The 24,889-nt window shown below is 49.3% G+C and overlaps 1 protein-coding gene across 1 annotated transcript in view; it reads left to right on the forward strand.

The window, feature by feature from the left end:
• LOC143833505 (caM kinase-like vesicle-associated protein) overlaps positions 1–24,889 on the forward strand; it is a 41,799-nt gene that overhangs the window by 14,714 nt on the left and 2,196 nt on the right. The window contains exons 2-10 of the mRNA XM_077329399.1: positions 9,756–9,851; positions 10,328–10,459; positions 12,032–12,106; positions 14,273–14,411; positions 16,452–16,572; positions 18,774–18,849; positions 20,124–20,260; positions 22,350–22,428; positions 23,361–23,448. Coding sequence (XP_077185514.1) covers positions 9,757–9,851; positions 10,328–10,459; positions 12,032–12,106; positions 14,273–14,411; positions 16,452–16,572; positions 18,774–18,849; positions 20,124–20,260; positions 22,350–22,428; positions 23,361–23,448 — 942 coding nt within the window. The 5' untranslated portion in view covers position 9,756. The remainder of the gene's footprint in view (positions 1–9,755; positions 9,852–10,327; positions 10,460–12,031; positions 12,107–14,272; positions 14,412–16,451; positions 16,573–18,773; positions 18,850–20,123; positions 20,261–22,349; positions 22,429–23,360; positions 23,449–24,889) is intronic.

The raw sequence follows: 24,889 nt of genomic DNA on the forward strand, positions 1-24,889 counted from the left end.
CCCCCCCCTCCTATCCCCCCTCCCCAATTTTCTCCTCCCTTCTTCAGCAGATCTGCCCCTGGCAACATCACCTCCGTGTGTTTTTTCCCCCCTGTTTTTGAAGCACACCAATAAATTTTTCACCTGCTTGCCCGCTTCCCTGCCACTCATAACCTGACAGCGTTCCCAGCCCTAGACGCAGGCGTGTACACAGACACACACCAGCTCCCTCGGTCCCAAACTTCAATGCTTTGATCTTGCACATATATCCCCCCCCCAACCCCTCCCGAAACTCACAGCTGGGATTAGCCAGCTGTTTGGCTGTACGTTGGCACCCCCTAGTGGCGACTGGAGGGTTCAACAACACACATTCCAATCCCCCCCCCCCTTTTAAACTTCATACAGAGGAGAGCTTGTGTAATGATCTATGTGTTGGCAGAGCGATGGAAACAGAGAGATGGATTTCTGCTTCGGGGTCCCCTCTTTGAGGAGGTGTGTGGGAAAATATTTGGCGCATGTGATTACGGATGTTGTGTAATGTCTCTCCCGAGAACGCGACGGAGGACAACCTAGGCTGGATTCTTGCAGAAAGGAGGCAGAGTGGCGTTTTCCCCAAGGGTCCCTAATTGCATTTGTAGCAAAAAATACTTTGAAACCGTTTCTCCTAATTGTTCTTGATTTCCACTGTGTGCGTCGGGAGCTTCTCTGCAACGCAGGGTACAGAAGCGCAAACAGTCTCTTCTACGCCCACCAAAGTTACAGCAGAATGTATTCCAAGCAGCCATTGCTTCCTGGAACGGTCTTTCTGCATGGATTAAAAATGTGCCATGCTTCAGAATTCATTTCCCAAGGAGTGACGCAAGACATCTGCAGCGCAATCACATGCAGAGATACACTTTTTAGAAGTCCCCTGACTTCAGTGGGCTTAGAACGGTTAAGAGCATAAGAACCTGGCTGGATCAGACCAGTGGTCCGTCTAGCCCTGAATTCTGCCTCACACAGTGGCCAACCAGTTCCTCTGGAGGGCCAACAACAGGGCACAGAGGCTGAGGCTTTCCTAAGAACATCAGAAGGGCCCTGCTGGATCAGACCAGTGAGGGTCCATCTAGTCCAGTATCCTGCCTCACACAAGGTCCAACCACTTCCTCATAATAAGTGAGTTTGAGGGTGAGTTTGGGGGGGAAGGGGTGGTATATCCAGAAAGCAGGGGACCTCTGCTCAGGCTTGTAGATCTGGCAACTCTAGTGAGAAGGCTTCTGAAGTTCTCGCCTCACTGGTAGACCTCCTGATGGCCCCTGGGTTTTGGCCACTGGGTGACACAGAGTGTTGGACTGGATGGGCCATTGGAGTGACCCAACATAGCTTCTCTTATGTTCCTAAAGTCACTGGTGGACCTCCTGGTGGCCCCTGGGTGTTGGCCACTGTGAGACACAGAGTGTTGGACTGGATGGGCCACTGACCTGATCCAACATGGCTTCTCTTATGTTCTTAATGCCATTGGTGGGCCTCCTGATGGCCCCTGGGTTTTGGCCACTGTGTGACACAGAGTGTTGGACTGGATGGGCCATTGGCCTGATCCAACAGGGCTTCTCTTATGTTCTTAAAGCTGCTGGAGGACCTCCTGATGGCACCTGGGTTTGGGCCACTGTGTGACACAGAGTGTTGGACTGGATGGGCCATTGGCCTGATCCAACAGGGCTTCTCTTATCTTCTTACAGCTCATCTGCAGACTACAGAGATCAGTTCCTGTGGAGAGCGTGGCAGGTTAGGAGGGTGGACTCCACGGCCTTATATCCCTGCTGAGGTCCCACTTCTTCCTAAAACCAGTGACCCCGAAATAGGGACACCAGTCACCAGGGGGGACCTGGGCATCCTCTGGAATTGTAGTTCATCTCCAGGTGACAGAGAACAGCAGTTCTCCTGGAGAAAACGACTGCTTTAGAGGTGGACTCCATAACATAATACTCCAATCAGGTCCCTCCCCACCCCAAATCCCACCTACTCCTGTCTCCACCCCCAAAGTCTTCAGGTATTTAGGATGCTTTGGGCTGATCCTGCGTTGAGCAGGGGGTTGGACTAGATGGCCTGTGTGGCCCCTTCCAACTCTAGGATTCTATGATTCTATTTCCCAACCCAGAGCTGGCACCCTACCCCAAACTCCCCAGCAATTTCTCGAGCTGGTGTTGGCAGCCCTAGCTTAGGTTAGGTTTTGGTTTCCAAAAAAAATAAGATGTTTCGCTCCCCATGTGGTCATAGGGAGAGATGGACAAGCACCAGACATAGACAAGTGTGAGTCTCTGGCCATAATCCGGGGTCGGGGTGGGGGTTATAGCTGTGGCACTTCTGCCCAAGGTAAGCACTTCAGGTCTCATGTGGTCAGTCAGAAACCTGGCCTCACAAAAGCCCCACCTGGCATACGGCCGCTGGCCATTAAAACATACCTGTCCTGCCGGTATGGTGTGGTGGTTAGGAATGGTTGCTGGCGAACCGGGTTTGACTCCCCACTCCTCCATATGCAGCCAGCTGGCTGACCTTGGGCCAGTCACAGGCCTGATAGTACTGTTCTCACAGGGCTGTTCCGTCAGAGCTCTCACAGCCACACCTCCCTCCAGGGTGTCTGTTGTGGGGAAAGGAAAGGGAAGGCTAATATAAGCCAGTTTGAGACTCCTTCAGGTAGAGGAAAGCGGCACATAAGACCCAACTTTTCTTCTTCTTCTTCTTCTTCTTCTTCTTCTTCTTCTTCTTCTTCTTCTTCTTCTTCTTCTTCTTCTTCCTCTTCCTCTTCCTCTTCCTCTTCCTCTTCCTCTTCCTCTTCCTCTTCCTCTTCCTCTTCCTCTCCTCCTCCTCCTCCTCCTCCTCCTTCTTCTTCATTACTCACGGGGATTCTGTGGGGGAGGCTGGGAAACCAATATCTTACCTGATTCCTAGAAAGCCTCTCCGGCTTAAGCACCACAAACATTTCGGGGGCTGCACCCGTGACCCCCCCTCCCGGCTCTCGCCTGATGTTTAGCCCAGGAGCTCTGAAGAAGAGAGAGGCCGAAAAGAGCCGGCAGCCGGTCTGGAGAACAAGCCCAAGGCACAGGTCGCTCGGTGTACTGGGAGCACAGAATATGCGAGATGGATAAAGGCGGAGAAGTTTTAACTGGCGGGTAAACATGCATCTGCCTCCTTCGGGACGCTGAATGGGCACTCGGAGCTGAAATGACATGGATCTGTTCCTGAGAGTTGGGATGACTCACCCAGAGCTGGCAATGCTAACGCAGTTCCAGATTTCTATGTGACTCCGAGCAAGGAGGGAAAGGGGGAGGAGGAGACAGAGAGAGAGAATATCTTTCTCTCTTGACCTCGCCACCTGTTGACCTCCCTACCTTGTTGCTGAGAGTCCTCAGGGGCGGCCAATCTGTGGCTCTCCAGAAGTTCATGGACTACAATCCCCATGAGCCCCTGCCAGTATGCTGGCAGGGGCTCATGGGAATTGTAGTCCATTGGGCATCTTGAGGGCTACAGTTTGTCCACCCCCGAATGCTAAATGCCCATGTGAACAGAACTGGGGGGGTGGGTGGGCTTTTAACTGGTCGGCTGCTGCCCTAGGGAGTCACAAGCAGCCGGGAGCAAACCGAACCACTGCCTTAATGCTATAAACCGGGGTCTCCCCGCTCTTTGGGGGTCTGCTGGCACCTTCGGCATTCCGCAGGCCGGCCTCGGCGTGAGCATGCTGTAATACCCGTCTTGCGCAAGGCTCTGAGTCCGTCAGAATCGAGATGCTGCCTCTTGGGCTCTCCTGAGACTTACGGGAAAAGCGGTTCGGAACAGGCCGAATTATCTGGGACGGCTGTCACGCTACGGAGCCAAATGTGGATTTAATGCGGTGCTTTGGGGCTGTGCTTTCAACGCAGAGCCGCTGAGCCAAGCCTGGCTTCATAGTTAAGCAGTGGTATGTGTTCAAAGTGCTTCAGTCCATTTGTGTACTGCAGACCGCTCCTTGCCGACCTCGTTGATTGTTTCTACGGGACCCTCGGTGACTGTCAGGTGAGAGCGCGTGTTTGGCAGGGGGTTTGATAATGTCTGTCGGGCCCTCGAGAAGCCCCAAAACTCCCACCAGAAATGCCCAGTGGGAACAGCCGGACCGAGCCGGAGCTGACTGGACATCTGTGGATTCTGGCTGAAACAGAACGGGTGCAATGCAGAGTGCTCAGGAAGCGCAGTGCCATGGTAGCATCGCCAGCTGATGTCAAGCACAGAATCACAGTCCAAGCACGGGGAGGAGGTTGGAAGCCCAGAAAACCCAGTGCCACTGTGGCAATGCCAGGTGATGTCAAGCACAAAATCATGGTCCCTGCGGGGACTGTGGAAGCCCAGCAGAACCAGAACAGTGCTCAGCATGCTCAGTGCCTTCTATTCATAATATCAACAAAGGTTTGTGGCCTATAAAAGTGGCCTATAAGAACCAACTCTTCTTCTTCTTCTTCTTCTTCTTCTTCTTCTTCTTCTTCTTCTTCTTCTTCTTCTTCTTCTTCTTCTTCTTCCTTCTTCCTTCTTCCTTCTTCCTTCTTCCTTCTTCTTCTTCTTCTTCTACTCAAAGGAGTCTCAAAGCAGCTTACAATCTCCTTCCCTTTCCTCTCCCCACAACAGACACCCTGGGAGGTGGGTGAGGCTGAGAGAGCCCTGATATTACTGAAGAAGAAGAAGAAGAGTTGGTTCTTATATGCCGCTTTTCCCTACCCGAAGGAGGCTCAAAGCTGCTTACAGTCGCCTTCCCTTTCCTCTCCCCACAACAGACACCCTGTGAGGTGGGTGAGGCTGAGAGAGCCCTGATATTACTGAAGAAGAAGAAGAGTTGGTTCTTATATGCCGCTTTTCCCTACCCGAAGGAGGCTCAAAGCTGCTTACAGACACCTTCCCTTTCCTCTCCACACAACAGGAACCCTGTGAGATGGGTGACGCTGACAGAGCCCTGATATTCCTGCTCGGTCAGAACAAGCTTTATCAGTGCTGTGGAGAGCCCAAGGTCACCCACCTGGCTGCATGTGGAAGATGACCTGTTTCTTGAGTCAGAGGATAGATTCAAGTGGGTAGCCATGTTGGTCTGAAGTAGCACAACAAAAATAGAGCCCAGTGGCTCTATTTAAGACTATTTAAGACCAACACCGATTGATTGAATGTGTGAGCTTTCGAGTGCTAGTCTGAGGAAGAGGGCTTGCACTCGAAAGCTCACGCCTTGAATAAATCTGTGTTGGTCATAAAGGTGCTATTGGACTCTATTTTTGCTGTCCTCCCTTTACGGTGGAGAAAAAGAAATGGTGTAACAAAATGCAGATGGGGGGGGAGTGAAAGGTAGACGAAACAACCTACAATGGTGGCATGTGTGTTTCCCCACAGCTGTCTTGTGCCGCCTGAGGACCTACCAGGATCATCCTGGTGTCCCAACGTACGCTTATCCAGAGAGGTAACCCCCGGATGCTCAGCTGTCTTGCTGTGGGGCTTAGTGGGTCAGAGGAAACCCCCGGATGCTCGGCTGTCTTCAGCCGCCTCTGGGGAGCTGTGGGGCTTAGCGGGTCAGAGGAAACCCCCAGATGCTCGGCTGTCTTCAGCCGCCTCTGGGGAGCTGTGGGGCTTAGTGGGTCAGAGGAAACCCCCGGATGCTCGGCTGTCTTCAGCCGCCTCTGGGGAGCTGTGGGGCTTAGTGGATCAGAGGAAACCCCCGGATGCTCGGCTGTCTTCAGCCGCCTCTGGGGAGCTGTGGGGCTTAGTGGGTCAGAGGAGAACATGTGGGGAGGGGGGAGGCAGACCTCGAGGGTTCCCTCCCTCCCTGGCCCCCAAAGGAACTTGCTTGTTCTTCTGCTCGAGTTACTTTCTGCCTCTGAAGTGTGAAGGCCGCGCTAATGAGGCATGAAGGGAATTCTGACATCGGAGAGGGTCACGCATCCCATGCATTCCCTTCACGGCGGTCCCTTTTCGCCCTTCTGAAGGGTGTCAGTTCTGCTTAGTCTGGGGACTCAAGGAGGGGCATTTGATGCCCCCCAAACAGAAAAGGCGGGAACTGGGGTCCGGGGGTAAGAATGCCAGGGGGACGAACCTACCAGCTGGTTCGGGTTCCGCACAGCTGGGAAAGAAGGGAAATGAGGGCTGTTTCATTAGAAGTACGCTCAAAATTAGGGATGTCAGCTCCAAGTTGGAAAATTCCATTTGGGATTGGAGTAGGGTTTGGAAATAAGGTTTTGTGGGTGGAGCCTGAGGGATTTGGGGAGGTGAACGATTTCCATGTTATATAGTTCACTTTTCAAAGGGGCCATTTTATCCAGGTGAATTGATTTCTGTTGCTGGTGGATCTGTTGTAATCCCTGGAGACTTTCAATCACTAACCGGAGAGTGGCGACCCTAGATTTTTCAGGGCGGTAGCCGCCTCAGCAGAAGAAGAATTGGGGTTTTTTTGGACCCTGCTTTTTACTACCTGAGGGAGTCTCAAAGCGGCTTACAATCGTCATCCCGTCTTCTCACCCTGTGAGGCAGGTGCGGTGGAGAGAGCTTTGAGTGAACTGTGCCCGGGCCAAGGTCACGCAGCTGGCTGCTTGTGGAGGGAAAATGGGGAATCGAACTCACTTCTCCAGCAGCTGCCAGTCTTGACCATGACCTCAAGCAGTAGAATATGATGTCCGTAGAATCCACTCATCAAAGTGGTCATTTTCTTCACAGGAACTGATCTCTGCAGCCTGGAGATAGGAAGAAGAGTTGGTTCTTATATGCCACTTTTCTCTACTCAGAGGAATCTCAAAGCAGCTTACATTCGCCTTCCCTTTCCTCTCCCCCACAACAGACACCCTGTGAGGTGGGTGAGGCTGAGAGAGCCCTGATATTACTGAAGAAGAAGAAGACCTGGTTCTTATATGCCACTTTTCTCTCCCCGAAAGAGTCTCAAAGCGGCTTACAGTCGCCTTCCCTTTCCTCTCCCCACAACAGACACCTTGTCAGGTGGGTGAGGCTGAGAGAGCCCCGATATTCCTGCTCGGTCAGAACAGCTTTATCAGTCCTGTGGTGAGCCCAAGGTCTCCCAGCTGGCTGCATGTGGGGGAGCGGGGAATCAAACCCAGCTGGCCAGATAAGAAGTCCACACTCCTAACCACTACACCAAGTTGTCACTCAGGAGGGCCTCCCAGGCCCCAACTAATGGATTGGCAGCCTGAGAAAGGTCGCCGTAAGGACATTTCTCTGAATTCTGCCATCAGGAAACCCTTGGCAAAGTCTGCTGAGTATGGCAATTTGTGCGACATTGCTCGCTTTCACTTACTACCCACACGTAAACATGCACAGCCGTAAGGCCGCTCAAAAAATCAATTGTTTATTTATTAGAAGCCTACAGGGCACTTAGGCAAAATAACAGAACAATGATTGAAGCGCACAAGAAAAAAAGGAGCATTCAGCACATGAGAAGTAAATATTGAATACATATTGAATTCAAATGAAAGGTAAAATAGCCAAAGGAACACTGTTGGGTTAACCAGGCACTGAATTAATAGCAGAAACTCAAATCTTCAGCCCAGCAAAGATGGATTTGGCAGCTGCCAGAGAGATGTGATCTTAACTACCAGACAGAAGGTCAGAGCAACTCTTAAGCTGACATAGAACAAATTATAAAATTAATTGTAAAGCACACAGGGTTAGTTTTTATTTATTCATTTATTTTATTTTATTTTACAATGTATATACTGCCACTGACGACACGTTGTCTCGTGGCCATTCACAAAATATCAATACAATACAATACAATCCCCATATAAAGCCCAAAAACTTCAACAACAGAAACAGCAGATGACAGCTCACTTGAAAAACTGACCCCGGATACTTCCAGCCCTGCTGCTGACCATTAAGTGGGATGACCAGGGGGCATATAGCTGTTAAATTTAAATTAAATTAGAATTAGGATGGGGATTTTGAATTCCGTTTTGAGTCCAACAAACTTTAATTCTGGGTTTCCATGAGAAAGCTTATATCTAGGATGCTTAGGGCTGATCCTGCGTTGAGCAGGGGGTTGGACTAGATGGCCTGTATGGCCCATTCCAACTCTATTATTCTATGATTCTATGATCTAGAATGAAACTTTTTTGGTTTTAAAGGTGCCACTGGATTCAAACTTTATTCCAAGGGTGGCCAAACTGTGGCTCTCCAGATGTCCATGGACTACAATCCCCATGAGCCCCTGCCAGCTTCGGACCAACATGGCTTCCCACATGAACCAAGCTTTGATTTTGGGACACATTAAGTGGTTCCATGCAGAACATAAAACATCCCTGACTCATAACCCCCGTAAGCGGAGACAAGGATTTCAGGAAAGTTGTGTGGGTGTGTAAGAGCCATCCAGTCCCTTCCGCCTTATGGGGATCTTAGGAATTCATGACCTCCAAAACAGCCTACAATTAACAACCTCACTCAGTCTTCCAGACTGAGGGATCTACCTTCCGGGATAGAGTACATCTGTCTCATTTTCCTGCTGTTTTCAGCTTTTCCAGTGAGCCTTGTCTTCTCATAATGTGAAGCGCAAAGGGGAGCTGCACCAAGGCAAAATGAAGAAGAATCATAGAATCATAGAATTGGAAGGGACCTCTGCGGTCATCTAGACCAGTGGTCCCCAACCTTTTTATCACTGGGGACCACTCAACGCTTGACAATTTTACTGAGGCCCGGTGGGGGGTGTAGTTTACTCCTCTACTCTCAGCCACTGCCCTAACGCTCTCTGAGCGCTATGGTAATGTTTAAACATCCCTTCAAAATAAGATACAGACACGCCACAACAAGGAACATAAGGAACATTTTATTTTCATGGAAATTTTTAACTCATGACAATGACAAATCAATGGGAACCCTGAGCTTGTTTCTCTGCAACGAGATAGTCCCATCTGGGAGTGATGGGAGACAATGACACCCGAAGTGTGTTGTAAAGGGCCTGGGGGGGGGGAGAAGGCGTCCTTCGGGGCCCACCTCCAATTAGTCGAAGGACCACATGTGGTCCGCAGCCCACAGGTTGGGGATCGCTAATCTAGTATAACCCCCTGCAGAATGCAGGAAATTCACGAGTACACAGGAAATTCACAACTGATGCGAAAGGAAAAGATTCAGTAATTGAACAACCTTCAAATTAGTAAGAACTGAACAACCCCAAAGGTTTTCACATGTGGCTCCATCAAGGGGAATTTACTTACAGATTATTTTGGGTTATATTCCCATCCACACACTTAAATTGTTTTTTCTTCATTTTCTCATAATGTGACCAGAGTACAATAGCCTCACTTTAGTCTCTCCTAAAATTTCAGGAGAGAGAGGTCAGCCTTGATTTGGTCTAGAACCCACTGACTAGTCTTTCTGGTGGTCTACAGTATTCACAAAACTCCCCTCAAACACCCCAGTTCAAAGATGAAGAGGAGCTGGTTTCTTATATACCCCAAAGAAGTTCCAAAGCAGTTTACAAAGACCTTTCCCTTCCTCTCCCCACAACAGACGCCCTGTGAGGTGGTTGGGGCTGAGAGAGCTCTAAGAGAACTGCTCTGTGAGAACAGCTTTAAGAGAACTGCGACTGTCCCAAGGTCACCCAGCTGGCAGCATGTGGAGGAGCGGGGATTCGAACCTGGTTCTCTTAACCACGCTGGCTGGAATCATTTTTCTTCCTGTCGGCTTTCTTCACTGTCCAAACTTTGCACCTGTACATAGCGACGGGGGATTATTATGGCATGAATGAACTTGATCTGGTTCAGAACCATTTCAGTCTTACTTTGCTTGTTTCCCAGGATGCCGTTTGGCTGCATCGGACTGCGAGATGAAAAGAACTATAATAGCTTGTCTGACATCACCGAGAAATACGAGATCGGGCAGCTGCTGCGGGCGTAAGTAGGCGACACGCTTTCGACTCGCTCCTGGGGTCCCTCCCTGCCCCAAATCCCACCCACTCCTGGCTCCACCCCCAAAGTCTCCAGGTATTCCCCCACCCAGAGCTGGCAACCCCGTCCAGACTACAGAGATCAGCTCCCCTGGAGAAAATGGCTGCTTGCTATTGGTCAGTTTTTGTTCAAACTAATTGGATCCAGCAGTTGGGATCCAGCTGCGCATTGGCCAATAGCAATATCAGGATTACAATCCTGCCTCAGACCTCAAGTTCCGGTCCTCAACAGGTCCACGGACACAACACGCTTCGCTGAACACCCATGTTTAAAGGCAGTCTACCTGTGTGCCAAATCTTAAGCAATTCTCTGGTCTTCCTAAAAACATCCAGCTCCCCAGTGTACGGGCTTAGATGGCGCTTTGGCCTGATCCAGCCAGGGTTCATACATTTGTGTTTTTTTTATCTCCCGCTGTCTGACAGGAAGGAGTTCTGTGAGATCTGTGTGGCTCGCGAACGCCAGACGGACCGGCTGTATATCTGCAAGAAGTTCCTTAAGAAGGACGGGCGTAAAGTGCGAAGGGCGGCTAAGAACGAAATCCTTATCCTGAAGATGTAGGTGACCGCTGGAGGTGTGCGTACAAGCGTGTGTTGGTCTGCTCTCACTCAGGGGGCGGGCATCATGCCAACAGGGGCCCTGATCAATTTAGAAAAACTTGCCTCTGATGCGTGGAGGAGCCTGGCAGTCCTGTGGCCATAAATAAGGACTCTCTCTGGAGCTTGTTTGGAGCAGGCTACCAAGCCGATAAGATGTTTGATGGGCTAATGGTCCCTGAGCTACAGTTTAGCTCCTGGGTCAACGTTCAGCAGGAGAAGTCAGACGAGGGGCTGGAAAGTTCGAGAGAACTCAAGGATTTTTAACTGTTGGAGGAACATGGAAGGCATGCAGGACAGCCTCACCTCCCTCACAGGGTGTCTGTTGTGGGGAGAGGAAAGGGAAGGAGATTGGAAGCCGCTTTGAGACTCCTTCGGGTAGAGAAAAGTGGCATATAAGAACCGACTCTTCTCCTTCAGTAATATCAGGGCTCTCTCAGCCTCACCCACCTCACAGAAGAAGAAGAAGAAGGAGGAGGAGGAGGAGGAGTTGGTTCTTATATGCCGCTTTTCTCTACCCAAAAGAATCTCAGAGTGGCTTACAGTCACCTTCCCTTTCCCCTCCCCACCATAGACACCCTGTGAGGGAGGTGAGGCTGAGAGAGCCCTGATATCACTGCTCGGTCAGACCAGCTTTATCATAGCTGTGGGGAGCCCAAGGTCACCCAGCTGGTTGCATGTGGGGGAGCACAGAATCAAACCCGGCTTGCCAGATTAAAAGATGGTGCTCCTAACCACCACACCAAGCTGGCACCAAACTGACTTATATTCTTGTTGTTGGAAACCGTGGTGCAGTGAGGTAAGCAGGAAATCTTGCATAGCATGGCAGCTAGCCCCTCTCCATCACACCAGGGGTAGCCAAACACATGTCCAAGGACTACAATTCCCATGAGCCCCTGCCAGCGCTGCCAGGGCCTCATGGGTTTTGTAGTCCACGGACATTGGAAGAGCCACGATTTGGCTATCCCTTACTCTAGGCAAACTGATCTCCATCAAATTGGTGCTGTCATTCTGATGCTAAAGCCCACCTGGCCATCGGTTCCACGTTTACAAAGGAATCATTGGCTGGCTTGAAAGCAAGACGGCATTTCTGTGAGTCAGGCTGCTCTCAGGAGCCAACAGAAGATAAAAAGAGGAGGGCAAGCCTCTTCTTAAATTGCAACTGGCACTGGTTAGCCATCAAAGCCGTGTACCTGACCCCCCCTCCTGCTGCCCTACATCAGAAGAGCCATTTTTAGCTTCTTTAAAAGAAGCTAAAGGCCAGGTGTGAATTATTGATAAGACCTCAGGGGCGAGCTGAGATTTCTGCTGACTTTTGTCTTTGTCAGGGGCAAACAAAAGCGCCAAGCCAGCAGGGAACGGGCAACACAGAAAGCCCTCCGCAAATGGGGGGAAGGTGGTGTATTGAGGGACCACACAGATTGACGTGGGGGAGAAAGAGATTTTTAATGGCCTGGTAGAAGGAGGGAGGGATGCGAGCATGAAGAGAGCGAGGAAACAGGACGCTAATGAATACCTGCGCTCTGCTTCTAGGGTGAGTCACCCCAATATCCTGCAGCTGATTGACACGTTCGAGACGCGGAAAGAATTCTACATCATCCAAGAACTGTAAGTTTCCCCGCAAGGTGCAGAGAAACCATCTCATGCTTCACAAAACACCGGTTTCTGTGGTCTCCAACTTTCTGTAGCCTGCCAGCCCCTTTGGAATTTTGAAAGTGGGGTGGGTAGGGCTTCCAGGGGGGGAAGGCGGCATGAGGTGGTCCCATCTCACCAGATCTCAAAATCTGAGCAGGATTAATTTTAGGAAGGGAGACCACCAAGAAAGGTTCTCCAGAGGCAGGAAAATGGCGAACCACCTCTGCTTCCCAATCGCCGAGGTTGCTATAAGCTGGCATAGAATAGATGGCATTTTATACGTATACAGGGTTGCCAACTCTGAGTTGGAAACTACCTGGAGATTTTAGGGGGTGGAGTGCGGGGGAAGGTGTAGTTTGGGAAGAGGCAGGACCTCAGTGTAATAATATACAGTCTACCTTCCAAAGCAGGGGTAGTCAACCTGTGGGCCTACAGATGTTCATGGACTACAATTCCCATGAGCCCCTGCCAGTGTTTGCTGGCAGCGGCTCATGGGAATTGTAGTCCATGAACATCTGGAGGACCACAGGTTGACTACCCCTGTCCCAAAGCATCCCTTTTCTCCAGGGGAACTGATCGCTGACGTCTGGAGATCAATTGTAATACCAGGAGATACTCCAGGCCCCACCTGCCAGCCCAAAGTGGAGGAGAGGGAGGGAAAGCCCAACTCAATAACTTGGTTTGCAAAAGAAGGGGAATAAAAGAATCAAAGGGAGAAAGGGAGAAAGAGAAAGACAGGGAAATACCAAGAAAGGAAGCCGGAAGGGGGAATGGAACCATAAGGAAATCTGCTTATTTGTTCTCCTCCAGTGGCTGAATCTGGTATTACAACCTTGGGAAACTTATTCATTTGCTTGGTGGCGACCAATAAGAAGCCACAGTACATAGAGGTCCGGTTTCTGAATAGCTTAGTGCAGCTTTTGTCAGCCTTTTGAGTGTGGAGGAGTCCCTGAAATGGATTTTCAGGCTTCAAGGACCCCTGGAACTGATATAAGATGGCCACACCTCCCTGCCACACCCCCTGAAAGTGACATGTCCATCCGCACCCCCTGCCCTTCTCTCCCTCTCTCTCCACACCAATACAGAACAGCAAGATCATTAGAATTAAGTAAACCTCAAAGAACTTAAAAACAGACAGCGAGGGGCAATGGTTAGAATGCCAATGGTTAGAATGCCGGTCTGGAATCAGGGAGACCCAGGTGTGAATCCTTGCTGTACTTTGGGAGCTCACTGAGCAATCTGGAGCCAGTCACACCTCTCTGCCTAATCTATCTCAGGTGATTGTCGTGAGGATGAAACACAGGGGAAGAGAACAACATTGTGAGCTGCTTTGGCTCCCCACTGGGAGAGAAAACAAAACTGGGTTCTAAACAATATTCAATTAAGACACGAAGAGAGGGAGTGCATGCTGATAAAGAAAGGTTAAAGCCAAAAGAACAAAATTTATAACAATTATACAAAAGAACAAAATCCACCATGTAAAGACAACACAACAAGAGTTGGTACACAGTGAAGAAAAGCTTTATCAAATGCTTAAAAAGCTGAAACAATTTTTGGAAAAACTGCAAAGATATTAACAAGCTGTAGGAATGCCACTCAAAATTCCAAATCCAAACGGGGAACTGGTAAATCTCTATCGCCTGTGAATGCTTCCTTAGTGGACTGCAACAAAAAATATTCACATCCTAATGAATAGTTTAATTGCAGAGTGACAACTCCTAAAACGATAAAAGACTGTAAGGAAGGTACAACTGAATTGTCTTTATACAATACAATCTGAGTCCAGGAGCACCTTTAAGAACAACAAAGATTTATTCAAGGCATGAGCTTTCGAGTGCAAGCACTCTTCCTGTCTGAGGAAGAGTGCTTGCACTCGAAAGCTCACGCCTTGAATAAACCTTTGTTGGTGTTAAAGGTGCTCCTGGACTCTGATTGTATTGTGCTACTTCAGATCATCACGGCTACTCATTTGAATTTGTCTTTACACAGTGGATTTTGTCATTTTGGATAAAGAAAGGCAGATAGATAGGGTCCCCGGTAGGATCCAGACTCTCTTCTATATCTTCCATCATGGACCCCATAAACGGTGTTTTCTCGAAGGATTCTCTGTCTTAACTCTGTTATCCGGGTTCTTCACAGTGCTACTGGCGGGGACGTCTTTGACTGGATCCTAGACCAGGGCTACTACACAGAGAAGGACGCTAGCAACGTTATCCGGCAAGTGCTGGAGGCACTCGCTTACTTACACAACCTCCACATTGTCCATCGCAACCTTAAGGTAAGGAGAAAGCCAGAGAGGGAAACTCTCTTATCTAGTGGTCTTGGGCAAGATGGCTCACCTCAGGAGAAAAGGGCATGCAATGTAGGGAGCTTTGATTCTTATGTTTACCCCATAAAAGGTAAAGGTAAAGGTATCCCCTGTGCAAGCACCGGGTCATGTCTGACCCTTGGGGTGATGCCCTCCAGCGTTTTCATGGCAGACTCAATACGGGGTGGTTTGCCAGTGCCTTCCCCAGTCATTACCGTTTACCCCCCAGCAAGCTGGGTACTCATTTTACCCACCTCAGAAGGATGGAAGGCTGAGTCGACTGTGAGCCGGCTGCTGGGATCGAACTCCCAGCCTCATGGGCAGAGCTTTCAGACTACATGTCTGCTGCCTTACCACTCTGCGCCACAAGAGGCTCTGTTTACCCCCATAGAGCAGCTTTACTTAACTCTGTTATCATTGAGAAACCCCTGAAACATTCTTCAGGCTTCGAGAAACCCCAGAAGTGGCGCAATCATGCCAAATATGCTTGGGAAGCATGGCTGTGTACATGCCCACCCTTCCCTCCCCCTCCAGGCCCATCATTGGCCATTTTGGGAGGGGTGGGTGGGTCAATATGACCACATATGGTCATATCACCTGATAAACGTTCAACAACTTAAAATATATACATTAAACATTAATTGACTCCCACTCATTCGGGAAACCCTTCCGGAACTGTCAAGAAATCCCAGGGTTTCATGAAACCTTGATTGAGAACATCTGCTGAAGGCACAGATTCAAATGGGTAGCCATGTTGGTCTGAAGTAGCACAATAAAATCAGTAGCACCTTTAAGACCAACAAAGATTTATTCAAGGTGTGAGCTTTCGAATGTAAGCACTCTTCCTCAGACTTAGTCTGAGTGCTTGCACTCGAAAACTCACACCTTGAATAAATCTTTGTTGATCTTAAAGGTGCTACTGGACTCTGATTGTATTGTGCTGGAGGCACAGTTAGAGAGATTCATGCAGCCCACCACGATGCATGTTACCTCAGGAGTAAGCGCCACTGACGTCCACAGGACTTGCGTCCTCGAAAGAGTAAACCCGAACATAGCCCAACCTTTGCAGAGCTCCTCCACGCAAAGCTCGTTGAGATCAGTTGCTTTACACCGAAGTAACTCAGCCGAGGATCTTACCGAGAGTAAATTTAACAACCCGCCAAGGATGTTCTGAGGGGAAATTAGACTTTTTACGGTTGAGGTATGAAAGAACCTGAGTGGGGGAAGGTGGCATGGCACACCCTGATCTTGTCAGATCTCAGAAGCTGAGCAGGGCTGCAATTTGGGAGGGAAGCCATCGAGGAAGACTCTGCAGAGGAAGGCCGTGGCATACCAGGTCTGCGCCCCACTTGCCTCAGCCCCTTGTCGGGTTTGCTGTAAGTCAGCTGAGACTTCATGGTACTTTGCACGCAAACACAAGAGGAAATGGGGGGAAGACTGAGAAATGTAATTCTAATAAAACGCATTGTATTAATGGCATGTGCCTGGCAAAATTAAATGTCTTTGCACCAACAGCAGCATGGTGTAGTGGTTAAGAGAGGCAGTTTCTAATCTGGCAAGCCGGGTTTGATTCCCCGTTCCTATACATGCAGCCAGCTGGGCGATCTTGGGTTCATCACAGCCCTGCTAGTGCTGTTCTCACAGAGCAGGGCTGTCAGAAATCTCAGAAGCATCCTAATGGGCCATTGTCTTAGTTTGTCATAGCAACATCAAAAAGGGGGGGGGAGTCTAGCGTTGCCTGAAAGACTAACAATATTTATTTCCATATCCGCTTTAATGAGTCACTTCTCACTTTGTCAGAGAGATAGCGTCAGGAAATCTTATGAAGCAGGCTGTGAGGCTGTGACTCCCGGGCGCTCTGTATGGAAATTAAAGTTGTTAGTCTTTAGGACACGAGAGAGCTAACAGGTTTTGTGATGTTTGAAGGCGATGTCAAAGATTACAGCAATCAAACGTGACTGACTCTGGGTTTTCTTTCACCCACTCTTGCCACGTCTCAACTACTGCCAGCTGGAGAACCTCATGTACTACAACCAGAACAATCGCTCCAAGGTGGTATTGCGGGATTTTTATCTCTCGCGCTTTGAGAATGGGGCCATCACAGAACCATGCGGGACTCCCGAATACTTGGGTATGTGATGTTCTTTTGCTTTCCACGGGTTCCCCCCATCCCTTTATCAACTTCACACCATGTCCGTAGAAGCTAGGAGCTTTGTAGAATTGTCAAATTTTTGATCCTTAGGAAATTACAGGGGGGAAAGGGTGGGACCCAGTGGACTATACAGAATAGTAAGCAAACCAGTGGACATTGGGACACAGATGGTAGCAGGTGTTAGTCTGAGAGGACGAACCTACCGAGGAGTGTCAAAGTTACTGTTGTCGAAATGTTGTTCTAGTTGTAGTTGGTATGTTGATATCTAGTTGGTATCAACAATATATTGATATTGTTCTATGTAAATGTTCTAAAATGTTTTATGTATGCCCAGAGCCGTAGGCAAGGGCAATATAAAAATATAAATAAGTAAATAAGTAAATAAGTAAAGGAAGGAAGGAAGGAAGGGAGGGAGGGAGGGAGGGAGGGAGGGAGGGAGGGAGGAAGGAAGGAAGGAAGGAAGGAAGGAAAAGGATGGAGGAATGGATAGAAGGAAGGAAGGAAGGAAGGAAGGAAGGAAGGAAGGAAGGAAGGAAGGAAGGAAGGAAGGAAGGAAGGAAGGAAGGAAGGAAGGAAGGAAGGAAGGAAGGAAGGAATGCCTGGAAGGTTTGTGTAGCTGCTTTTAGAACTGTTCGTATAAACCTTTGTTTGGCTAATGAAATAGTCTATTTCTTTCATTTATTTACCTAATTATATTTATATACTGCCCTCCCTTGCGGCTCAGGGCAATTTACATTGGAAACTTTTTAAAAATCAGTACCATCTAATAACATCTTGAAATGAATATATACCATTTTTTAACAACAGGCACTTGTGTCAAATAAAAGTTTTCAATTTAACATTCAACAATCTACTGCACTGGAGTTCTTCTGTTCTTCTTCTGTGAGTGCAGTTGATGGTGGGAGGGGCCTCTGGGCCCTGGTTGACAGTTGGTTTATTTGTCTTGACCGATGCCGGGTGGAAGATCTCCATTTTGCAGGCCCTGTGGAATTGTTTTTGATCCGGAAGGGCCCTGATATCATCTGGAGCTCTTTCCACCAGGTGGGGCCTGGACCAGAACATCCCTGGCCCTAGTCTAGGTTGTAGACTACTACAGATCAGATTTTGGAATCCCTTGATAAAGTGTTCCTTAGCGAAACGCGTTGGGAATAATTAAAGAATACTTCTTATTAAAGAAATTGAACGTTGAGGACTGATGACTCCTTGCATATATCCTTGCTAGGCTGGATTCCGTGATCTTGTGTTACCATACAGGTGTCCCCGTGGCATCTGGTTTCCTTGATATTTTTGACCCTGACATCCCCTAGGTCTTTAAGAATTGCCTGGCCAGGGGCGGGGGGCAGTTCAACAGGTGCAACTTTTCTCCTGTCATGGGGATTATTTATTATTTATATTATATTATTTATTATATTTCTTACCCGCCACTCTTGGTGTGCAAGCTCGTGGCGGGTTACAGCGTAAAGAGTCCCACAACAATAAAACCCCATTAAAACAAAGCAACAGTACAAAAAACCCACATGGCGGAAAAACAGTCCTTCCCCAGAACGGAACTCCTGACACCGGGCAGCAGAGGGCTATGTCAACAAACATCACCCAAGATGGTAAAAGGGTGACATACTTCACGATTGGGGGGGGGGGGGCAGCCAGATCTTCCTCCTACACCGGCCTCAACCATAGACCTGGCGGAAGTGCTCAGTCTTGCAGGCCCTGTGGAAAGCTGACAGCTCCCGGATATGACAGGGGAAGGTGGGTATCCCCTGTGCAAGCACTGAGTCATGTCTGACCCTTGGGGTGACGCCCTCTAGCGTTTTCTTGGCAGACTCAATACGGGGTGGTTTGCCAGTGCCTTCCCCAGTCATGACCGTTTACCCCCCCAGCAAGCTGGGTCCTCATTTTACCCACCTCGGAAGGATGGAAGGCTGAGTCAACCTTGAGCTGGCTGCTGGGATTGAACTCCCAACCTCATGGGCAGAGCTTTCAGTCGGCTGCCTTACCACTCTGCGCCACAAGAGGCTCTTATGACAGGGGAAAGCACCTGTTGAATATCTTCCTACGAAAAGCACAATGATTTGGCAGGGGGGGGGTGGAGAAATCAGCGCTGCCTCCCAGCTCCGTGGGTTGTGTTTTGCCTATAACTTCTCTCTAACTTCCTTTTGACCCCCGTCTCTTTCCCCACACAGCGCCCGAGGTGGTTGCCCGCCAACGTTATGGACGTCCCGTGGACTGCTGGGCTGTGGGGGTTATTATGTTCATTCTGTAAGTTCCACCACGGTCTGACTGTATGTGGCTCAGTGGGAGAGGCAGGAACTAAATTTGGAATTGGCCGAGGCTGGAGCGGAAAGGAATAGAATGAACTGACAGGAATTCTCACTGTCACTGTTTCTTTGCATTAGTCAGAATCCTGTTTGGTGTCACCTCAGCCCTTGCTATGAACATTCAAGGGACATCAGAGATTCTACAGTAGAGCCCCCCCCAATGTGGTGCCCGGGAGTGCTGTGGCACCTGCCACGTGTCTTTAGGAAGTGGGTGGGGCCAGGTGGCGTTCCCGCCCAGCAGGGCTTCCGATTGGCCATTTGATATTTATTTGGTGGCAGCAGTCTCTACAGTGTGGATTTGAGTCTGTCTCCCAGTTTGGTGTAGTGGTTAGGAGTGCAGACTTCTAATCTGGCATGCCGGGTTCGATTCTGTGCTCCCCCACATGCAGCCAGCTGGGTGACCTTGGGCTCGCCAGGGCACTGATAAAACTGTTCTGACCGAGCAGGAATATCAGGGCTCTCTCAGCCTCACCCCCCTCACAGGGTGTCTGTTGTGGGGAGAGGAAAGGGAAGGCGCATATAAACTGCTTTCCTCTACCCAAAGGAAAGTGGCATATAAGAACCAACTCTTCTTCTTCTTCCTCCTCCTCCTCCTCCTCCTCCTCCTCCTCCTCCTCCTCCTCCTCCTCCTCCTCCTCCTCCTCCTCCTCCTCCTCCTCCTCCTCCTCCTCCTCCTCCTCCTCTCTTCTTCTTCTTCTTCTTCTTCTTCTTCTTCTTCTTCTTCTTCTTCTTCTTCTTCTTCTTCTTCTTCTTCTTCTTCTTCTTCTTCTTCTTCTTCTTCTTCTTCTTCTTCTTCTTCTTCTTCTTCTTCTATGTGGGCCAAAAAGTTAAGAAAATAAAGAGCTGCAGCCGTCCCGGGAGATGAAAAAAATTGTGCCAAGGCCAATGGTACAATTCAGACAAAACGTATCTTATAACTCAATTAAATTTCCAAAAATTCACTACACTTTTCACCAACAGGCTTTGTCCACATCAGGATGAGCTTGTAGTTCCCATGGCACCTTTGACTGTGAACCCCAACGGGCCGGCTTTGCAAGGGGAAATAGCTGATTGTGCAGTGTGCATAAAGCGTGAATGGCAGGTTCAGGACAGAAAACCTCGATGGACTCGTAGCGAGGTTGGCGGAGGGTACAGTCAAGTCTGTCCCGCTCAGAAGAGCCTTGTGCTGCCCCTCCCTCCCCGTAACCACTGTCCTACTGTCCCTGTCCCCAACAGCCTATCTGGCAACCCCCCCTTCTATGACGACACAGACGACGAGAACAATGACAGCCACAACCGGCGGATATTCCGCAAGATTCTGGCTGGGGAATATGACTTTGACTCCCCGTACTGGGACGACATCTCTACCGCTGGTAAGTGAGCACATGCGACATGTCCTCCAGCATGGATGTTATACGTGGGTGTTTTGAAGGATCCTGCTGTGATCTGAGAGACAGGGCACTGCACATTCTCTCTGTGGCAGCAGCCTGCCCCTGTTCCCTTCCACTTACAGGCCAGATTTTTGTTTTAATGTAGACGAATATTTCAGAATTGATTCCCTCATCTGCAATTTACAGTGGTACAGGTATTCCACCACCTTCTCCCCACTTCGTTCTACTGCAGGGTTCCGCAACATAGAATCATAGAGTTGGAAGGTCCAATCCCCTGCTCAATGCAGGATCAACCTAAAGTGGCCATGATAAGTATCTGTCCAGCTGCTGTTTAGAATCATAGAGTTGGAAGGGGCCAGACAGGCCATCTAGTCCCACCCCCTGATCAATGCAGGATCAGCCTCAAACATCCAGGAGAAGTCTCTGTCCAGCCGCTGCTTAGAATCATAGAACCATAGAGTTGGGCCAGACAGACCATCTAGTCCCACCCCCTGCTCAATGCAGGATCAGCCTAAAGCATCCGGGAGAAGGATCTGTCCAGCCGCTGCTTAGAATCATAGAACCATAGAGTTGGAAGGGGCCATACAGGCCATCTAGTCCCAGCCCCTGCTCAATGCAGGATCAGCCGAAAGCATCCAGGAGAAGTCTCTGTCCAGCTGCTGCTTAGAACCAGAGAATCATAGAGTTGGAAGAGGCCATACAGGCCAACTAGCCCAACCCCCTGCTCAATGCAGGGTCATCCTAAACAAGTCTCTGTCCAACCACTGTTTAGAATCATAGAATCCTAGAATTGGAAGGGGCCAGACAGGCCATCTAGTCCCACCCCCTGCTCAATGAAGGATCAGCCTAAGTATCTGTCCAGCCACTGCTTGAAGACCTCCCGTAAGAGGGAACTCACCACCTACTTAGGCAGTCAATCTTACTGCTGTATCCCCCCCCCCCCCCGTGATACTGTTCTACACATAGTTTAAAGCCATTATGGAAGGTCCTATCCTCTGCTGGATTTGTCTGCTGAGGCATTTCCCGGTGCCCACGAAATGTTTTAAGAAACTGTACAGGACCGGATGAGGCTTTTCCCCTGCAAAGGTTCTAATTGGCTACTGGAAATTTGACTGGTTGTTTAAAAACAACCGTTGGGCAGTAACTGCCACCACAGCAGAAGAGATAAGCAATGGCAGCCATTTTTGTGTGCTAAACCTTTTACTCAAAAGAGAATACAGAATATAGGAAAGACACTGCATGTTTCATTCACAGAACCAGGGCTATTAAGCTGATATGCCACCATATGTCTTATATATTTTTCCAGTGTACCTATTTTATCCCCCACCCCTAAATTCATATTTCCATTTCCTCATATGGAACAATTATTTTATTTATTTATTTTATATTTGGATTTATACAGCCGTCCTCCCAACTGCTGGCTCGGGGCAGTTTACGTGATAAATATTCTATGGCAACTTGATAAATACATCATAAAATAATAAAACAATATTATTTAAACTGTAAGATAACCAGAATTCCCAGTTTAGCACAGCCTAATTCAGGGGTAATCAAACTGCGGCCCTCCACATGTCCATGGACTACAATTCCCACGAGCCCCTGCCAGCATTCGCTGGCAGGGGCTCGTGGGAATTGTAGTCCATGGACATCTGGAGGGCCGCAGTTTGACTACCCCTGGCCTAACTGCTGATATTTGAGCTCTCAGATCTGATTTATTCTGGGGGGGGTCTCCTCTTTCTTTCCATCTCATTGTATCAATCAATAGAGTCTAATATTGGACTCCACTTCCTATTGAAAGTTTTGCCTCAAATAAGTTTTTCCATTGACCCATAGATTATCTATGTAACCATTCTGTAGTGGCAGCCATTTTTTGTGGCTGGCTCCGCCTCCTCTGGCAGCCATCTTGGGGTTGTGTCCACCAAGCCAGGTCAGGATTCCAAAGCTGCCAACAGGCTAAAAAAATTAGGGATGCCTGTTTTACTGTACATGTACCCTGGGCTAAAGTTTGGGCCACAGAGCAGTCATTTGATTCCCTTAACGTTTCTGATGCCTAATTGTTTTCTCCTGGCAGCCAAAAAACTAGTATCCCGGCTCATGGAAATTGACCAGGACCAGCGAATCACAGCCCAGGAGGCACTGGGGCATATTTGGTGAGTAGGGGTTCTGGGTGGGTGGGGCAAATGTGTATAGTTGGCCTATTATGCTCTGTAGGGGTTAAGACTGGCAGCAAGCCAGGTTCGACTTCCCGCTCCTTCTCCACATGCAGTCAGCTGGGTGATCTTGGGCTAGTCACAGTCCTGATCGTACTGTTTTTACAGAGCAATAATGGCAGAGCTTTCTCAGCCCCACCTACCTTGCAGGGTGTCTGTTGTGGGGAAAGTAAGGGAAGTTGATTGTAGGCTGCTTTGAGACGCCTTTGAGTGGTGAAAAGCAGGGTATAAAAACCAACTCTTCTTCTTCGACATCATATCAGACATGGATGAGACCAAATTACATCAGTAATTTCATTTGGAAGCACGGCCCTAGCTGCAGCATCCGTTCTCAGCTTGTCTCCCCCCCCCTGCCCCATGACATTGCCGGAAGCCCCTTCCTCTTTCTGCAGCCAATGTGATATTCAGGTAGGAATTCTCCAGATGACTCCCTGAGGGTCCACAAAGGTATTCCAAGCAGTCCCTGAGTTCTTTAGGCAAGCCCCTCACTTGCCCATCCAGCAAACGTGAAAATTTGTTTATCTCTTCCTCTCCAGATCTGTGTTATTTTCCCTCTTCCCCTTCATACATCCTGACCTCTGCATCTGCAATTCTCTTCTCGATCTTAGAGAGCCACTGCAATGTAATGGTTAAGAGCGGCGACCTCTAATCTGCAGAAGCAGGTTCAGTTCCCCATTCCCTCATGCAGCCAGCTGGGTGATCTTGGGCCAGTCACAGTTCTCTCAGAGCTCTCTCAGCCCCACCTACCTCACAAGGATATCTGTTGTGGGGCGAGGACGTGGAGGCGATCGTAAGCCTCTTTGGGACTCCCGCAGGTTGTGAAAGTGGAGTATAAAACTCAACCTTCTTTCTTCCCTTCTATCTCCTGGCAGGATATCTGGGAATATTGCCTCCGAGAAAAACCTCAAGGAAGGGGTCTGCGCGCAGATCGAAAAGAACTTTGCCAAGGCCAAGTGGAGGGTGAGTCCTGCTGCCCTACGGTGCAGGGAAGGGGCATGTGAGGGGCTGTGGCTCAGGGGAATGGATCTCTGGAGACCAGCTGTTAATTCCATGAGATCGCCAACCCAACTCCTGGATGAAGTCTGAACACACTGGATAATGCACTGTCAATTTCCTTTTGCAGTGGGATTTTCCAGTGCAGAACAGGATAATCTACTTTGAAAGTGCATTGAAAGTGCATTATCCAATGTGTGCGGAATGGGCCCCGGAAGACTACAAACCCTGGGTAATTCTCAGGGAACTCCTGAGCCAATAATACTTTTCTCACTGGAGGAGTTCAGATCTGTTTTTCAGGATCTTCAAGGCTCCATGTGCTGCTCCAGCATCTGTTCCCGAGGTTTACAAGTTCCTATTAAATTCACAGTTGGGTCGCAGAGACAGAACCGGAGGCTGGCTCTTTCAAAGATCCATGCACGAACTGGTTCATTAAGCGCTATCACGTAGGGATCCCCAACCTTTCGGAGCTTGTCAGCACCTCTAGAATTAGGTCACAGCATGGTGGCCCAGGCACAAAATAGCTGCCATGGGAGACAGTTTCCAAGCAGTCACACCATGAAGACCCCTGTGCTGTGGCAGCAACAAAAGCCAACGGAGCGTTTTTAAAAATCCACATGGCCGATCAAATCTCCCGCGGCCAATCAGAAGCTGTGCTGGGCTAAAGCCAGCCCTGGCCATACCCACTTTCTCAAAACACTTGGTGGGTGTCGGGAAAGGGGTCGGCAAGCACTGCACACACACCCCCCCGCCGACACTGCGTTGCAGTCCCTTGTCTCAAGTTCAATACCTAGTGTTGTGATGCCCTAACTGTGGACAGCCCAGGCTAACCCAATCTTGTCAGATCTCGGAAGCTAAGCAGGGTCAGCCCGGGCTAGTTTCTGGAAGGGGAAGCCCAATGGATCAGGGAAAGCCCCCTCCCCACGCCGGCCCCCTCCCCATGCCAGCCTCCCGCCTCTTCAGATAGAAGAAGAGTTGGTTCTTATATGCCGCTTTTCTCTACCCGAAGGAGGCTCAAAGAGGCTTACAATCACCTTCCCTTCCTCTCCCCACAACAGACTCCCTGTGAGGTGGGTGAGGCTGAGAGAGCCCTGATATCCCTGCTCAGTCAGAACAGCTTTATCAGTGCTGTGACTAGCCCAAAGTCACCCAGCTGGTTGCATGTGGGAAAGTGCAGAATCGAACCCGCCAAGCCAGATTAGAACTCCGCACTCCTAACCACGACACCAAACATTTTCAAAACAGGTAGAAACAAGTCTGAGTCCAAGATCACCCTGGAGGCCAAGGAAGGTCGACTTTTTTGGTCTTCAATGTGCTCTTGGACTCAGACTTCGTTCTGCTGCTGCAGACCAACTCGGCGACCCATGTGCTTTTTAAAACTATTTATTTTAAAATAACCCATCTTTGT

This window comes from Paroedura picta, chromosome 3 (genome assembly GCF_049243985.1).
Source record: "Paroedura picta isolate Pp20150507F chromosome 3, Ppicta_v3.0, whole genome shotgun sequence".
Taxonomy (NCBI): Eukaryota; Metazoa; Chordata; class Lepidosauria; order Squamata; family Gekkonidae; genus Paroedura; species Paroedura picta.